Here is an 18,215-nt window from a genome sequence, read left to right on the forward strand (position 1 = left end):
TCACTTTGCCCACAGTACTTTTTCAATACATGTTAGTCCTGATCTTTGGCCCCACTTACCACCAGCAACGGCTTCTCTACGCTTCTTTCCTTAATGAAGAGGCCCACATGCTTACAGCTGCTGGTATGAATTAGCTACTCCAAAGATAGCTACCTATTTTGATTGATGGACTATTCTGTTTACCTTGGAAAAGAAATAGAAGAAAAAAGTCTTCTCTGATCTTTACTTTTTCTGAAGAGTGAGCAATAGTTTTTTATTATGTGGGAAGGCGAGATTGCCACTCAGCCCAGCTGGATTCATTCCCTACTAGGCTGGTGAAATTCAAGAAATTTTGGCAAGGGCAGTCATGCCAACTGCTTGTTTACCTAGATACGTATATGACTATAAACCTAGGCTGGATTTGCATTTTCCTAAGTTACTTCAAAGCAATTAGTAACAGAAGTGAACTGACTTACAAAATGGACGCCCAGGAAGTCGCCTAGAACAGAACTCTGTAGACAGTGTTGGAAGGTGGTCCCTGCCCTCTGTCCGAAGCCTCTTAGCTGCAGCCACTGTAGCATTCATCTGTGGGCTCTAGCACATTCCCTTCTGAGCTAGCCATGATCAAGGCTGTCTGTGTAACCTCAGCCTTGGCTGGCAGCATCAAGATCATTTGAGCTGCCATAGCCTAAGTTTCTGGTATTCCAGGGTGAACTCAGGGCACGCCAGTGTTCCCTACGTCACAGCTTTTCTCTAGTTATCTAGGTTCTTTTTTTGAAGATGAAAGATGTTGATTTCCTGAATGAGGAGATACTGGAATTCAACATCAAAACTGCATCCTGTATTATATTTAAATTAAATATTAAAGCAGCTCCAAAATATGGCAGCTAAGGAAGGCTTTCCAGCTGGTCCCAATTGTTTTGTCTCTACTTTCTCTCCTAATACCCCACCCCAACCAATCACAGCCCCACTGGCCCCAAACACGCCTTTACCCAGGCCATACCCTGAGTAAATCCCTACTCTTTCTTCCTGGCCCAGTTCACTTATTATCTCTCTTGTGAATCCTTCTTTGATTCCCCAGACACTCCGCTTCCTGGTGTCACTAGGCGTTGTTTGTTTCTCGATTAAAGAACTTATCATGTTAAATTGCAAATCCTTGGAGTACTTGTCTGTTTCTCATGTATTATATCTTTGTGTTCCTTGGACTTAGCAAATGTAGTTACCTAGAGTCCATATCAATCTCTGCGATTCTGCTTGCCTTCCAGCCTTGTGCTATAGACTCTCATGGGCCAGAGCCTGTCCTGAATCTTGATCCAGTTGAGTGGGCTATTTCTAGATCCCCTCTTGCAGGTCTGCTCTTGTGGGGTTAGCACCGCTCTAAAGAGGCCTTTGACTTTTGCCCTGCCTGGTTCACTGGTTGTGGTCTCTCATCTGGTAGACTTGGTCCTCTTAATTCAGGCTCAAGCTCCCTGTGCTCCTTGGATATGCACATTGGATTGCTGGTCATCCTCTTTGGAGGCCTACCCTCCAACCAGCTGGGTGGCCCTATTCTAATCCTACCTCATTCTGGCTCCCTTCCTCTCCTACCAGCAGGTACAATCATGGGCTCAGTGTGACCCTTGATTGAGTCCATTCATTCACTCATTCAGTCACCAGCTATCTACTGAGTAATGACTATGTGCAGACATTATGCCAGGTGCTGGGTTGCAATTGTGAATGAGACAGTCTGTTTTTCCTCGAGGAGTATATGGGCTACAATGTGCATGAGAGAGAATGGCTCTTTTTTTTATTTTTAAAATTAAAAAAAAATTTCATTTTTTTAATTAAAATGATTTTAAATTGCAGTATAGTTGATTTACAATTTTGTGGAAGTTTTAGGTGTACAGCACAGTGATTCAGTTATATATATATATATGTATGTGTGTATATATATACATTCCTTTTCACAGTCTTTTCCCTTATAGGTCATTACAACATCTTGAGTTTAGTTCCCCGTGCTACAGTAGGTCCTTGTTGGTTATCTATTTTTTTTTTTTTTTTCTGCGGTACGCGGGCCTCTCACTGCCGTGGCCTCTCCCACCGCGGAGCACAGGCTCCAGACGCGCAGGCTCAGCGGCCACGGCTCACGGGCCCAGCCACTCCGCGGCATGTGGGATCTTCCCGGACCGGGGCATGAACCCGTGTCCCCTGCATCGGCAGGCGGACTCCCAACCACTGCGCCACCAGGGAAGCCCCTCTTTTCTTTCTTTAAATATTGTGATTCTCCATCCTGGAAACCAACACAAATCGAATCCTAATCATAGTTAATAGGGAGAGGCATCAGCTGGGCCTCACTGTTACACACCAGGTGATCAAGGGTGTGGAGTGTACATCCTAGGAGAGTAGTTGCCAACCTGAGAAGTGGCCCCCAATTAGAAGGCACCAGAAATTGATACAAAATGAGAGGAAAGGAAGAAAACAATCATGGTTCCTGGGAAGGACCATGGACAAACTAGGCTCATAGCCATATCTAGACCTTGCTCACGTTGGTTTCCCTTTAGGGGAGGGCCCCTTCCCACTTCTTACCTGTTCTTATCATTTTTCAAATCACCAGTTGGGTTTTATGGCCTCCATGAAGCCCTTGTGACTCTTCCTGGATTCACCCCTTCTTCTCCTCTCTGAAATCCCACAGCGTTTATACACCTGGCTTCCACAATCTTGGTCTTTGTTACATACTCTTTTATGTGCTTGTTGGACTCATTTCCCAAGCTGGATTTTAAGCTCCTTAGGGACAGCGACTTGTAAAATGTAAATGGAGCACTGGAGACACAGGAGGAGTTTGAGAAATACTTGTTGAATGATTCTCTGATTTTTGTACACCTTGGGTGGGAAATTATAGACTTTTAAGGTACTTATCCAGAAGAAGACAACCTTCCATGAAAAGTTCCTTAAGGTCCTAAATTTACTTGCTTTGTTCTCAAAAGGACAAACTTCTTTTTTCTATTTCCCTTAGAGCAGCACCATATTAGTGACTTTCTCAACCTATCGCTAGAGTTGGAGAAGAAAAAGGAGTCCAGTGAAGACTCTAGAGGTGGGAAGTGTTTAATATGCCGGAAAGAGAGGGCTTTGGATGTTTGACCATTTTCTATAGTCATGGAGCTCAACAAAGCTTACCATTAGTATAGGAATCTTTTAGCTCTTGGATGGAAAAATCTCTTTCCTGTAAAACTTCATGGAATTTCTGCTCCTGGCAGAGGCAACAGTTATTCATTGCAGATCTTGGACACGGTTGTCCAAATGGGCACCAAATAAAGCAAGAAAAAAAGAGGCTCAATTACATATTTTAAAATTATTTTTGGTTCCAGGTGATGGACTGGGCAGGCTGAGACTGGTACTGACAAGTCTAACCCTTTACTCAGACCCAGGGGAGAGTTTTTGATCTAAAAACCTTGTCCTCCAAACCAGCTGCCCAGGAAACAAAGGCAAGTCCAAGACCTTACTTCATATTCTGGATTACCACACACTCCACCTGCATCTCTATTTTGCCCAGTGATGGCTTTAGTCTTTTTAATTTGAGCTTCTGTGTAGGACCTGTTGGAGATTGGGATTGAATATTTGAATATAGGTCCTCTTCTCTGGATGGTTTTGGCTTGTCTGCCCCCTTTCAATCACCTGGGCTTGGTCGAGTGACAAACATGTACTCATAGGAATACATCTTGTGTCAGAAAAATCCTTTTGTTATAAGGGACTCTGAAGTGAGAAGCTGACTCTCTGGGGAGAATCTCCAATTAGGTCGGTACTTTTGACTAAGCTTCCACTATAATAACAATTAACATTTATTGAGCACTTACTACTGGTCAGGTCCTCCGCCAAGCACTTTACATAATCATTTCATTTAATACTCACAATACTGCTAAGACATGTAAATTATTATTTTTCTAATTTTACAGGTTAGGAAATTGAGGCACCTAGGAGCTAAATAACTCGGTCTAAGTTGCAAAACTGGTCGACAGCAAAACTGATCTCCCAAATCCCCCTCTGCCTCAAATCTCCCCTTTCAGTCTTCTTCCTGTCAACTGAGGGCAACTCCATCCTTTCAATTACTTAGGCCAAAGCCCTTGGGGTCATTTTTTAAAAAAATTTTTTATTAAAGTATAGTTGATTTACAATGTTGTGTTAGTTTCTGGTGTACAGCACAGTGATTCAGTATCATATCTATCTATCTATCTATCTTCTTTTCCATTATGATTTATTATAGGCTTTTGAATTTAGTTCCCTGTGCTATACAGTAGGACCTTGTTATTTATCTATTTTATATACAGTAGTTTGTATCTGCTAATCCCAAACTCCTAATTTACCCCTCCCACGCCCTTTCCCCTTTGGTAACCATAAATTTGTTTTCTATGTCTGTGAGTCTGTTTCTGTTTTGTAAGTAAATTCATTTGTACCAGATTTTAGATTCCACATATAAGTGATATCATATGGTATTTGTCTTTTTCTTTCTGACTTCCTTCACTTAGTATGATAATCTCTAGGTCCATCCATGTGGCTGCAAATGGTATTACTTCATTCTTTTTACAGCTGAGTAATATTCCATTGTGTATACATATATATGTATCACATCTTCTTTATCCGTTCATCTCTTGATGGACACTTAGGTTGCTTCCATGTCTTGACTATTGTAAATAGTGCTGCTATGAACATTGGGCTGCATGTATCTTTTCGAAGTATGGTTTTCTCCAGGTATATACCCGGGAGTGGGATAGCTGGATCATATGGCGACTCTATTTTTAGTTCTTTACGGAATCTTCATACTGTTTTCCATAGTGGCTGCACCTTGGGGCCATTCTTGATTCCTCTCCTCTCAAGCCCTATGTCTAATGCTTTGGGAAATAAGTTAGCTTTGCCTTTAAGGCACATCTGAGTCTGACCTCTTCTCTCATTGCCACTGCTCCCTTCTGAGTCAAGCCACCATCATCACTTTTGCCTGAAATATTGCCATAACCCTGCTAACTAGTCATGGTTCTTCCATCCTTGTCTTCCCACGGGCTGTTCCAGCAGCCAAGTGATCTTTCAAGTGTAAGTCAGATTGCGTTATGCCTCTGCAAAAGCTGAAGTTCTAACAAGACCCTCCACTCTCCATCCCCATAACCTCACCGCCTAATGTTTGCCTCACTCACTCTCTTCCAGTGACCGACCACTTTCTTCCTTGTACATACCAGGCGACACTGGTCTGTGTGCTCTGAGCACTGGGGCTCAGTGTTTGGCGTGTTCTTTCCCCAGGTGCCTCACAGTTAACTTCAAAGTCTCTATTCAGATGCCACCTTCTCAACGTATCTCTATTTAAAATCTGAACTCACTCACTCAAGCAGTACCTCTTACTCTGCTCTATTTTTTCTATAGCCTATATTATTTCTTAACATAGTGTGCGATTCATTTGTTACGTCCATTGTTCACTGTCTGCCTTCTCTCCCCGCATCCCTGCGAGATAAGAGATTTTTATCTCGTTGTGTCCTGATGTATCCCGAGCACCCAGGGCAGTGCCTATCTGGCACATTGTCCATAATCAGTGAATACTTGTTGAATAAATGAGTGAATGGACCTGGCTCTCAAATCTTAGGGTGCTTATAATTTTGTTGTAGACACGCAGCATTGTCAAGCAACAGGGCAATAATGCAGAAGACGTTATGAGGTGGTACCAGTCAAGGGTCAGTCGAACAGAAAACCTAGTGACTTGCACTCAGATGAAGGAGATGGGAGACGTAAGTGCAGTGAGCTGGGAAGACGTAAGAGGGACTTTACCAGGAGTTCTTTTCCTTTTGGGGTACATTAGTGGGGACACCATTTCTTCTTGGTTTAGAGGTCCAGAACTTAAATTTGTAGTCCTGCTTCTGCCACACCACACGCTTGGCCCCAAGATATTTCCCCTTCCCACCTCCCTGCCCTCGTGGCCTCGGGGCATAGCTGTTTCTCTGGTCTGGTCAGACATAATGAGAAATACAGGCCCAAACTGTTGGATCATTCAAAAGCAGGGAGGAATCTGGAATGGAGCTATTAGATTTGGGGTATTTTAATCATTTCCTGCAGGTTGGCAGTTTCCAAAAGGGTCAATTTCTAAAAGAATCAGGCAGGGTACGCTTGGAGAAATTTCACTGCTCTTGAATCCAGTTTTCATATTTGGTGTCCAGATTTGACATTCCACTGAGGCATGCCTGAGACACAGACATTTCTCAGTGGTGACATGTCTCTGTGACAACCCTAGTCTCTTACTTTGGTCCAGTAAAACTTTTCCATTGTCTGTACCCATTGCACTGGCTTACCCTGCTTTCAAGAAAACTGGTTGGTTCCTAACATAGGACGGAAAGTGTGTGTGTGTGTGTGTGTGTGTGTGTGTGTGTGTGTGTGTAGGGGAAGGCAGGGGAGCTGGGAGGGTGTGCTGTCCATTGTGAGGCCTGATCTCCTGCTCATCTGTGAGACAACTCATTTTTCCCTTGTCTGGCTCCAGTGCCTGTCTGCTCTCTCTCGTCCACCTGGATGGTGTTAAGGACACAAACCCCAGTCACCGAGGGGTTCTAACGACATGCCCTCCAAAGGCCAGCCAGGAAGTGACCATGGTATCTGCCTAAGCTGACCATCAGGCCAAAACACATTTGTCTCTAGAGTGAGCTCATGGGAAAAGTGCATTTGGATATAGAAACTGAATATTCAGACAAAGATTCTTTCAGAAATGTTCATATTAGGCGTTGAGACCTGTATATGAGCTAACCAAGTCCCGACTGCCCTCTGATGGGCTGGGCTCCAAGACACTGACCGTGGGAGCAACTACACGGGCTGAAGGGTTCTCAGCCATAGCTGCACAAAAGACCCTCCCAAGGGGGCCCTGAATCCACCAAAGCTGGGGCCCACTCCAGAGACTTTGTTTCAATTGGTCTGGCATGAGGTCAGGGCACCCGTATTTTTTAAAAGCTCTCCAGGTGATCTTATGTGTAGTCAGAGATGAATGTTACCTGCCACGAAGGATCCAGAGACGGGGCATCTGAGGAGCTGGTAGAGGATGCAGTCCACACTCTGCCTCACAACCCCTATGTCATAGGGCCCCTCCCTGCTTCTTTCCTATTTCATGAATTTTCCATTTTCTCCTGGATTATTTCCACAATCATATCAACGAGCTACGATTTCTTCCATTCTGAATAAAAGCCTCTCTTTATACTCCACTTCTTCCTTCAGTTATTGCCCCATTTTCTTGCTTCCTTTTAGAGGAAAAACTCCCTAAGATGTGTTTCCTATATATACCGTCCAATTTTTTTCTATGAATTTTCGCCCAGACCCAGTCCATCCAGGCATCCCCACTCAATACCGCACAGACCCTGGTCCCAGCTTGCCATCTGGTTGTGAAAGTGCGTCCAGGTCTCACCCTCAGTAACAGAAATGGGGAACCCGGGGAAGTACAGGCATTCTTGATACACTCGTGATATGTGTACAGCCCCCGATGCAGCCCACGGCTGGCCTAGCAGTGCCAGGGTCAAAGCTCAATGAACAGAAGGCAGAACTGGTAAAAGAAACTTGCCAGGGAGACGGTAATGCCAATGAAGTTCTCAGTAAAGGGAAAGGTGATGACTTACACAGTGTGTGGTGGTGATGATGACAGAACTGGAGATGAAGGAGAGGCCGTCGTTCATGCTGACCTGAAGCGCGGCTTTCCTGCAATGACATGGGAACCAAGGATACTCAGCATGTGGGCAAGGAGCAAGGGGCCGAGAGCAGGACACACAGGTCCCTCGAGGGCTCTGCTCTGAACTACCCTTGGGACTGTAGTCTCTTCCTCTTGGGGCCTGAGCTGTCTCATTTGTAAAATGTGGAGGATGGTCTCCAGGGCCCATCCACCTCTAACATTCTAGAGAGATGTCAGGATACACCCGGCTGGTGTATCAAGGCAGCGTATCCAGCCCTTCTTACATTGTGGAGAATTGCATTGAATGGGCAGAGCCTGCTCCCATTTAATTTACTTGTCCCATTGTAGTACGAAGAAGTATTCTTAACAAATGGTTCAAACCAGTGGGGGATAAACTCGTCAAGCTAGAAACTCTATTGTTATCTGGACTCTCAGTGATCAGATTCTGATGGCCGTGGTTTTGTTGCTACCCAGCCAACTCACAGAGGTACAGCAGTAAATGAACTAATTTGCCTTCTATTTCCTCCCATCTATAAGATGCTCACTGAAGCACAAGCTTGCATTCTGCAGCATGGACACGGGGCTAGTTTGTGGAATCAGTGGTATCACAGGTTGACGTTAGGCAACCAGAGTTGGAAGCTTTGTAATTTGAACAAATGACTGAAAGCAGAATTCAGATGAGCAAGTTTTGCATTTTTCCTTAAAGCCTCCATTCTATCCTCAGTCTATTATAGATGTGTCTACAGAGAGGCTAGTTTGTGCTCTTTCACAAACATCGCCTCTCTGTTTCCCCGCATATTTCTTTTCTTGCTCAGGGTGCTAATTCTCTCCCTCCTCTTGAATAGTTTGATCTCATCTCATCAGCATTTACTATAACTGCACCATCGCAAGATTTTCTCCATAAATTAGTTCAGGGAACCTCGGGCCGCCTGGCTGAATACATGGTGCTCTGGAGAGACACTGAGGAAGGAACACTGAACGTGGCCTCAGAGGGGTCTGAACGTGGGGTCTTGAACCAGTCGTGGGCCCACTTATCCTTTTTGAGCTTCCTTTCTGAGTTTCTTTATCTCTAAGAAAGGATATAATCATCTAGAAGGGCAATTATGATGACAGGGTGGGGTTATGATATGAGAGTGCTTTGGGAAGCATGAGAGCTTTCTAGAAATGTAGCTGTGATTAAGCCAGACAGACCTTGTTTTGAACCCATACTCTTCCACTTACTGCTGTGTGACCTTCGGGAAAGCTACTTAAATTCTCTCAGCTACAGATTTCACATCTGTAAAACTGGGATGGTGTGTGTCTGGTTCATGGGGCTCTTGGGAGGATAAAGGGAGGTACCCTTTGTGAAATGTTTACCCTGGTGTCTGGCTCACTGCAAAACATCGGCACCATTAGCATTATGTGGTAGATTCTAGAGAAAGGCTCCATAATGCCAATGAAGAGATACCCTTTCTCCTCCTTTTGTCCCCTCTACCTCCTTTCTCCTCCCTGGCTGTGGGGTTTAGCTGCTGGTGGAAACTTACATGCCAACTTCCTTTAAGATAGGCGCTGGACACAGCAAATAAGTATCTTCCACAGTGAAGGGCTTCTCATCTGTAAAAAGGAAGTCACTGGATTAAGAGGAGTGAGGCAAGTTTATAATTTCATATTCAGTGCTTCCTACAGACCATCAACCAAGTCCTGGGAGACACTGGAAAAGCAGTAATGTTTTGAAATATAAACTGATCTTAAGCTGTAAAATCCGCTAGAGTGAACTCAAGGTCTTCTGCCTGAATACCACTCGTCTCTGATCCTGTATGTCCAGTGGAGTCAAGCAGTGAGCAAATAGAGGGTGAGTTCTTACCATAGACCAGGCATCCTTGAGGGGAAATGAGAAGGTATTAGACTGATACTTGGGGAGTTTCAGGTCTAAGTCTAGTTTGAGAGAGAAGCCATAGTCATGGGAAAAGTTTGCTGACTCAGCATTGTTTACAATAGCCAAGACCCAGAAGCAACCTAAGTGTCCATCTACAGATGAATGGGTAAAGAAAATAGGGCATATATATGTAGAATGGAATACTATTTAGCCACAAAAAGTGGAAATCTTGCCATTTGTGACAACTTGGATAGACCTTGATGGCATTATGCTAAGTAAAACAAGTCAGACAGTCAAAGACAAATACCGTATAATCTCACTTATATGTGGAATCTAAAAAAGAAAAAAAAACACAACTCATAGATACAGAGAACAGATTGGTAGTTGCCAGGGGCAGGGGCCGGGGGTGGGGTGCGTGAAATGGGTGAGATGGTCAAAAGGTACAAACTTCCAGGTATAAACTAAATAAGTCATGGGGATGTAATGTGCAGCGTGATCTGGAAGTTTCTAAGAGTGAATCTTAAAAGTTCTTTTCATATGAAAAAAATTATAACTATGTGTGGTGATGGGTGTTAACTAGATTTATTGTGGTGACCATTTCGCAATATATACAAATATTGAATCATTACGTTGTACACCTGAGACTAATATAATGTTATACGTCAATTATATCTCAATTAAAAAAAAGTTTGCTGACAGATACAAGTAGCTAAGCCAAAATATGGTTTGGCTTCAGAAGACAGAGCAGCTTCCTTTAGGTGGGTGACACGATGAGGTCACGGGGAATACAAAACATGAACTGCGCTTCAACGGAGAGATGGGGAAGAGGCATTCTTGGTGGGAGGAATGGCATCAGCAAAGACAGAGCAAACGAAAGGGTTGCCCCGGGGTAGGACGTAAGGAGGATTTGAAAAGATCAGTATAGGAAAATGTGTGCTCCAAGTTCTTCGAGTTAAGACTGAGGGATTTGGACCTAGGCCTATTATTGGCTATGAAAAGAACTTTGGAGGTTTTTGGAGAAAAACTTGAAGTGACGATTTTGGAAGTTTTAGCAAATGTAGCTGTGAAAGATGGATTAGAGTGGGGGGAATCTGGAGGTGGGGGAGTTCTTTTTCTTATCCTAATGGATGTCCGGGGAAAAGCTTAAGCAGTTTTAATCTTGAACTCCTTCAAAACTTCACTGTGTCCCAGATTCTGGGGCCAGAAGCAGGGCTGAGAAGTTACTATACTCAGCATATGGTAGTCATTCCTTCATGACTCAACATTTATTGGGTGCATGCTCTGTTCAAAAGATCGTGGTAGGACCTGTAGGTGATATGAAGATGAATAATATGTGTTCCTTTAATCAAGCTGTGAATACAAATACCTAGAAGACAGAAAGGAAGCCTTTCCATATGTAATGGAAGGATGCCATGCTGTTGTTGGCACTTGATATGAAACTGATGTCTCTAATGATATTTGAATGTGGGCCACTAAACACTTGCCTGAGTGGAGATTAGGAAGCCTCATACCCTCCATGCCTGGATTTAAGGACCAGAGCCACACGGGATGGGAGCTGGAGGACACATCTGAGTTCTAAGCACTGTGTCTCCATGGAAGGAGGATGAAGAGGATGGCCAATTACAGTCTCCCCTGATGTCTCGGGAGAACTTCAAGTGGTGAAAAGTTAGGGAGGTTATTTCAGGTCATTCACTCATTCACTCAACAAATATTTATTCGAGGCCTACTATGAGCTAGAGACGCAGGCTTTGAGAAGAGAAACAGTCTCTGCTTTTCATGACACTGCAGGGGAGATAGTTATTAAACACATTCATTTTTTTTTGAAGAAGTAAAAATATTACTTTGGTACGCGGGCCTCTCACTGCTGGGGCCTCTCCCGTTGCGGAGCACAGGCTCCGGACGCGCAGGCCCAGCGGCCATGGCTCACGGGCCCAGCCGCTCCGCGGCACGTGGGATCCTCCCGGACCGGGGCACGAACCCGTGTCCCCTGCATCGACAGGCGTACTCTCAACCACTGCGCCACCAGGGAAGCCCCATTTTTTAAATCTTAGTCTTTAGTACAAGACTTTTTTTTTAATTGAAGGAGAGTGGATTTACCATACTATATTAATTTCAGGTGTGTAACATAGTGATTCAATATTTTTATATATTATATTCCATTTAAAGTTATTACAAAATAACGGCTATATTTCCCTGTGCTGTACAACATATCCTTGTTGCTTATTTAAACATATTCATTTTTATTAAAAAACATTCATTTTTATTAAAAAACATATTCTCTTGAATGTCTACCATGTGCCAGGCATTGTGCTAGGCCTGGAAGTGAACACAACAAAGGCAGCACTGCAGTTTTTTTTTGTTTAATGGCCACTGTTTTAGTTATCTATTGGATTTAGGGAATGTGGGCAGGCCTTATGCCCTGGGGACATCAGACATTGAACTTAGCTAATAATAAGTGGCATTTATTTCCTGTTATTCCTTGGGTGTGTAGCCTAAGGCGAAGGGATAATTAGCAGAACAAAATGCAGGCACTCTTAGGCCCTCCAGGCAAATGCCACCCACTACATCAAAACTTCATTTAGAATTCTAATAAGAATGAGTACCCCTGGGCTTCCCTGATGGCACAGTGGTTGAGAGTCCGCCTGCTGATGCAGGGGATACAGGTTCAAGCCGCTGTCCGGGCAGATCCCACATGTCGCGGAGCGGCTGGGCCCATGAGCCATGGCTGCTGAGCCTGCGCGTCTGGAGCCTGTGCTCCGCAACGGGAGAGGCCACAACAGTGAGAGGCCCGCGTACCACAAAAAAAAAAAAAAAAAAAAAAAAGAATGAGTACCCCTGTTTGAGTGAGGTGAACAGAGAAAATGAGGGAGGGCTTCGCATAGGAAATAACATGAACGTTGGGTTTTGATGGGTGAATAGGAGTTCTTGAGGAAGAGAGTTCATGAGGAAAGCACAACAAAGCAGAAAAAGATGCTGTTATTACACAAATTACTATTTAATTAAATTATGATGAGCACAAAGAAGGAAAAGCAGGGGGCTTGCTCTCATATGGGAAGTCAGGAAATATTTCCCTGAGGAAAGGCTCTGTGAGCTGAGACCTAATGCTGGGTGGAGAGGAGATGGGGTGGGTGAGCACTGGAGCTGCATAGATCCTGGAGCAGGAAGGAGCCCAGGTCTTCCGGGAGCTAACAGAAGGCTGACAAGGCTGTTGAATTTCAGTGAGACAGTGGCTCAAAATGAGGCTAGAAAAGGCAGCAGGACCAGATGACCAAGGCCTTGTGGGTCATGGTGGGGCTTTGGGGACTTTTCCTAAATGTAACAGGAAGCTACTGGAGGTTCCCCTCATATTTAGAATGAGCACTGGCAGATTATGGAATGTGGCCAGAATAGTGAGTGTATGTTGAGTACAATTATGAAGCTTATGAGGACAGTGGCGGATCACACAGTGCCTGGACCGAGCAGTATTATCTTCAAGATGTTTCCCCGTCTACGATGGCAATAACGACAGTGAGACTAGCTGGGGCACGTGTGTCGGTGCTCTCTAAGTACATCATACACGTCACGTAATCTAGTGTAACCTTCCAGCAGTGCTATCAGGGAAGGATGTCATTCCCTTCATTTAACAGACATAGGTGGAGACACTTGCCCAGCGTTACACAGGGGAGCTTGGATCAGCACCCGGGCAGTCTGGTTGCCACCTTTTGATGAGAGGCACTTTTGATCTCCTCTCACTACAACCTTACGAACCAAGGCAAGGCAGGGCTCACTGGGCTCATTTTCCAGATGCAAAATGGAGGCTCAGAGAGGCCACAGTAACCCCTGATTGCACAGCGTGTGGGAGGCAAAGCCAGGACTAGAACTGGATTCTCCAGTATTCTCACCAAGCGCCTCCCTGTTCCAGGAAAGGCTCGTATTAGAGGATAAACCAAACTCGGGACGGGCGTGGCTAATGACAACCTATATTTACTTTCTCTTGGCGCTGCAAATGCTCTAGTAATACTTGGGAGTGCAGATCCCTGCCCACGGAGCCCGCCCACGGAGTCACAGGCCGGCCACGGCGCGGCCACAGGAGGCCTCGTGACTCCTGATTGCATTCTGCGGGCGGAGCTGAAGGGGGCGCGCCACAGCCACGCATCGGGGCCCAGGCTCCCTCCCGGGCTCTCTCTGAGCAGCTCCTCTCCTCCCTACATCGCAACAGGAAAGGGAGGGAGAGCCCAAGGTTGGCTTGGTTAGCCTAGGTCAGGTGGACCGCTTCTCACTTGCCCCCTCCTTTCATTTTCCTTTCCTGCCTGGGAGACCAGCTATTTCTGGAGCAAAGCAGACGAGACCCTCGCTGGGAGGACAGAGGAGACGGGGCCGAGGCCGTAGCACCAGCTCGACACGGCCTCCCATCAGTTCATCAGCCTCCCAGGCTGTGGGCCTGCTCTGGGGAGCTGGCATTTTCGGGTCTGAGAGGGATTGTTTGGTTTGGAGCGTGTTCCACTTTACCACAAAAATGAGTGACTTTTTTTTCCCTCTTTCTCTCTAAACAAAGGAGGGCCATTTGGTTTCCATAACTTTCATCATCTGACTCTTTCCTGGAACGTCCACTTGGGAAGCAGGGCCCAAAGCCTTCCTCCTCGGCTGGGCCACGTTTGGCTCGGGGGCCATGCCAACCTCATGGCCACCTCTGCCAAAGCCAGTGGTGTGGTGACATTTATGGGGTCATCATCCCCTGGAGGGCCTCAGTCCTCCGTCCACCGGTGGCCATTACACTGCTCGTTAGCACTGGGTGGGCGAGGAAAATGGACGCCGGGAGCTGGGAGGAAATTAGGGAGGGGCGGGAGTTCGAAACTAGACCTTCAGGGAATTTTTAGATGATCTACAAATATAAATTTCCTTGCCTTTTGCCAAAGGTAGTTCCGAATTCAGTGTATACCTACGACATAGGTGAATCCAAGGCATATGTCTTACAAGAGTCTGATAACCGAACAGAGCTTGATTTAAATCAGGATCTGGGGATCAATGCGTGTCCTTACACCGAAACACCAGACACCCAGGCTTGGGATCTGAGCATCCCTGAGGATGAGTACAAGGGGCACAGGGCCTGGTAGACTCCAGAGTCAAACAGGTGCAGGTTCATATCCCAGGTCCTCTTACTAGTATGTGACTGGGGACAAGTTCCTCAGCTGTGAACGTGATGCCATCATTGTGCGGGGTTGTGTGGGGAGTGAGAGAAAGTGCGTGGAAGTATGTTACTGGGCACTTAATGAACATTTAGTAAACGTTACTCCACATTATTACACGGGTATCCAAGCCTTTGAAACAGACAATGTGTGGTTTAAAATCAGAGGAACTGAAAATTAAACATCTCAAAATGTCTAATTGCTTGATTACATTGTTCTGTCAAACATCTTTTTAGGCATTAGTGATAGGGATAGAATAGAATAATTAAATAGTTAGAAATCCCACTAGGGGATTGAAGATAGAAAGGGAATTTTAAGGGAGTCTGGGAGACTGTTGTAAGCTACTGACCACTCAGGAAAAGAATCCAGTAACCTAGCAACAATCTACACTATCTTGAAGGAAGACCAGGCACATTCAAGCCCCAAACCCTGAAAGTTAAAACACAAGACAATAGATATGGAGTCTGAATCTTGTTACACGAAGTCAAGCGGTTAATTGTCTTTGAAGAGTAGAATTTTTGCATGTGGCCAAGAAAGGCTGAAAGGGGAAAGAAACTAGATGAAAGGGGACATTATACGGAAACCTGAAACGAATTACCATATTTTAGTATATATCACCACCCTTTTGCTAATATACATATGATTTAAATAGCTCCATAACAGTTCTGGTTAAACCATATAGAGTAAGGAGGTACTAATGATGTAAATAAGGAAGAAGGTTTTTTGCGGTACACGGGCCTCTCACTGTTGTGGCCTCTCCCTTTACGGAGCGCAGGCTCCGGACGCGCAGGCTCAGCGGCCATGGCTCACGGGCCCAGCCGCTCCGCGGCATGTGGGATCTTCCCGGACCGGGGCACGAACCCGTGTCCCCTGCATCGGCAGGCATACTCTCAACCACTGCGCCACCAGGGAAGCCCCCCACTATTTCTTTGATTATAAAAATGTAGCCCTCTTTGTTCTCAGGGCTGCACTCCCTTGCCAGCCCACCTGTGTCTCTCACAAGCCCCCAGTGCTAATAAACTCACACTTTGCCTCACGCTGAATTCTTTCTGCGACGAGACAAAAGAACCTCAGCTTCAGTAAGTCCTGACACCAGGTGAGCAGTTTCAATTAAAAGACAGTGGGTTCAGGTCACCTCCTAAGTCAGGGATTGTGGGTTCAAATCCCAGTCTGAGTTTTGGCTGGGTTTGAGCCCCATCCAAGAAGGAGTGTGATCTCATTAGGAATCCCTGGGAAAATGAAATGTTTTAGCGAATGTGTGTGTGTACATATGTACATACACACAGGCATATTATATCTACACGTACACACACATACATCTATATCTACACATACATCTATATGTATCTGTATTTATTCTACACTGATTCTGTGTAACACTATATACCCATGGTCTCATCTGACATTATTATTATTAATTTACAATTTGGGAAACTGAGGCTCAGAGAAGTGGGTTAATTGAGTCAGTGTTGCACACTGATAAAGGAGCTGGAAATCGAGCCCAGGTTTTGTTGAAATGACTTGCCCATGGTCAACCCAGCTAGCTTTTTTTTTTTTACAGATATAATTTAAACTAGTTAGCCATTTTATATTGTCATAGTCTCACAGCTAGTTTTATGATGCAGCTTGAAGTATACCAGGAACTGAGTCTGGCAGTTTCGGAGGCAAACGATCAAGATTCTCCACGGGTGAGGTTGGATAGCAGTAGGAGGCTTGTCTTCCACGAGAGGCAACCAGGGTTGAGAAGCTCTGTGATAAGGTTCCGCTGTCTTCAGAGAGACCCTGACCTACTGTAATGAACCCACGTTCCAGAACCATACATGCAAATGTGTACATTCCCAGGTTTTGATCTTGGATCAACGTAATTCTTTTCAGACTGGTGAAGAAGTCCCAGAATTCTTCCCTGCAGTTCATAACTGTCTAATGGATTTGGGATAAAACCAGGATTAAAATTTATTAGCTAATTCAAACACCAATCACAGTGGATCCTTTCACAAGGGCTGATTAAATAACTGAAATCCTTTCCAAGTCTTGGCAGTCCTTTCTTGATATAAATATTTATTTCTGGCCAAAAGGACAAGAAAAATAACCCTTAGTCTTATCTAAGGGAGCTTGTTGAAACCCTCCCAAAGCTGATGTAAGCTCCAAAGAAGAGTTTACATTCCTACTGTGACAAAATAGTGGAGGTTAGGGACTGAATGAGCTCACCCTGCCCTTTCTCCACATCTCCCCTGGGTCTAGGGAGATTTTTGTGGCACCCCTGAGCCAAGTATAACTGTTCAGCACCAAATTATCAGCTGGTTGGGGAATGTGTCTCTGAATTAAGACAGAACAGACAAGCTAGAGTTAGAATGAATGTTTCTACCTTTTCACCGACTTGAACAGTAACCAGCTTTTTAAAAAGTTCGACTTTTAAAATACTGTGCAGAAACCTGAAATAAAATGGTACTCAGTAGGACTCCAAGTTGATGAAATTCAAGTTGGCTTGAGCTTTCTGGGGTCCTAGCCAGAAAGGAGGTGGTCGATTACTCTACTGGAACTCCTGCAATGAAAATTCACAAACATGGGGGTCTTACTGCAAAGCTAAGTGGGATCCCATGGCTTAGAGTAGAAAGAAGCTAACATTTATTAGGCATGTACTATGCGTCAGCCCCTAGGCTGGAAGGTTTTCATAGACGGCTGAGATCACAAGCCTAAGGATTCTTTTGCTAGAAGACCTTAAACTCTACGTAAGGGGACAAAGCAGAGATTTTGAAGGTGCAGAGGGTGGCTTCTACTTGGAAAGGCTGAACAGTGGTTCTGAGGTCAGAGCAATGAGAAACAAGAGTCAGCACAGAATGGGAAGAGCCAGTAGTGAAGCACAGGTGGGTGAGGCCAAGTTGGGAACAGTCCTCAGAACATACATGTCCGCTGTAACGTCCTCTCAGGCCCAGCTGAAGCCAGAGGGGTGCCTTTAATATGGCGGAACCAAGCTGGCCACCATCGTCTTCCTCAGACACGACCCACACCTATCTATCTATTCGTTAGCCTGGAGTTGTTGCAAGGTTTCCTTGGAAGCCCTCACTGGCTAGTTGCTATGATATCAGGTGATGAGCTTGGTCAGCAGGCTCCAGGTAAGTTCCCTGGGCTATACATGATTATTTCCCCAGCTCCTGTGTGTGCAGGTGTCCAGGATAGCCTTTTCGTTTCCCTCCATGTTCTCTGGGGCAGATTAGAGTAGGAACCATGAGCACATTAAGAGCCTGGGCCCTGGAGTCGCATCACAGCTTGCTACCTACTGGCTGTGTAACCCTCTCCATAACCCAGAGTTCTCACCTATAAGATGGAATAATACTCATTTCATACTCAGCTCATTTAATGAGATGATATGATTAAATGCTCAACACTTAATAAGCGCTCGACAAACGTCAACTATTACTGCTAAAGTGGGGGTACTTCTGGGCCCATTGCCTGAGGCACCCGTAAAACACGAGATGTGAAGGTGTGTACAAACTGAGTAGGTCTTGCAGAACTTATCTACTGGGTTGCGTCAGGGCTACATGATGTAGGCGTGACAAGAAGAGAG

General features: G+C 45.1%; 1 protein-coding gene across 1 annotated transcript in view; it reads right to left on the minus strand.

The window, feature by feature from the left end:
* Positions 1-18,215, minus strand: part of ANTXR1 (ANTXR cell adhesion molecule 1) — a 240,802-nt gene that overhangs the window by 115,414 nt on the left and 107,173 nt on the right. The window contains exons 11-12 of the mRNA XM_065890773.1: positions 9,154-9,223; positions 7,581-7,659 (exon numbers count right to left, since the gene is read on the minus strand). Of these exons, the coding sequence (XP_065746845.1) occupies positions 7,581-7,659; positions 9,154-9,223 (149 nt within the window). The remainder of the gene's footprint in view (positions 1-7,580; positions 7,660-9,153; positions 9,224-18,215) is intronic.

The sequence above is a fragment of the Phocoena phocoena genome, chromosome 14 (genome assembly GCF_963924675.1).
Source record: "Phocoena phocoena chromosome 14, mPhoPho1.1, whole genome shotgun sequence".
NCBI lineage: Eukaryota > Metazoa > Chordata > Mammalia > Artiodactyla > Phocoenidae > Phocoena > Phocoena phocoena.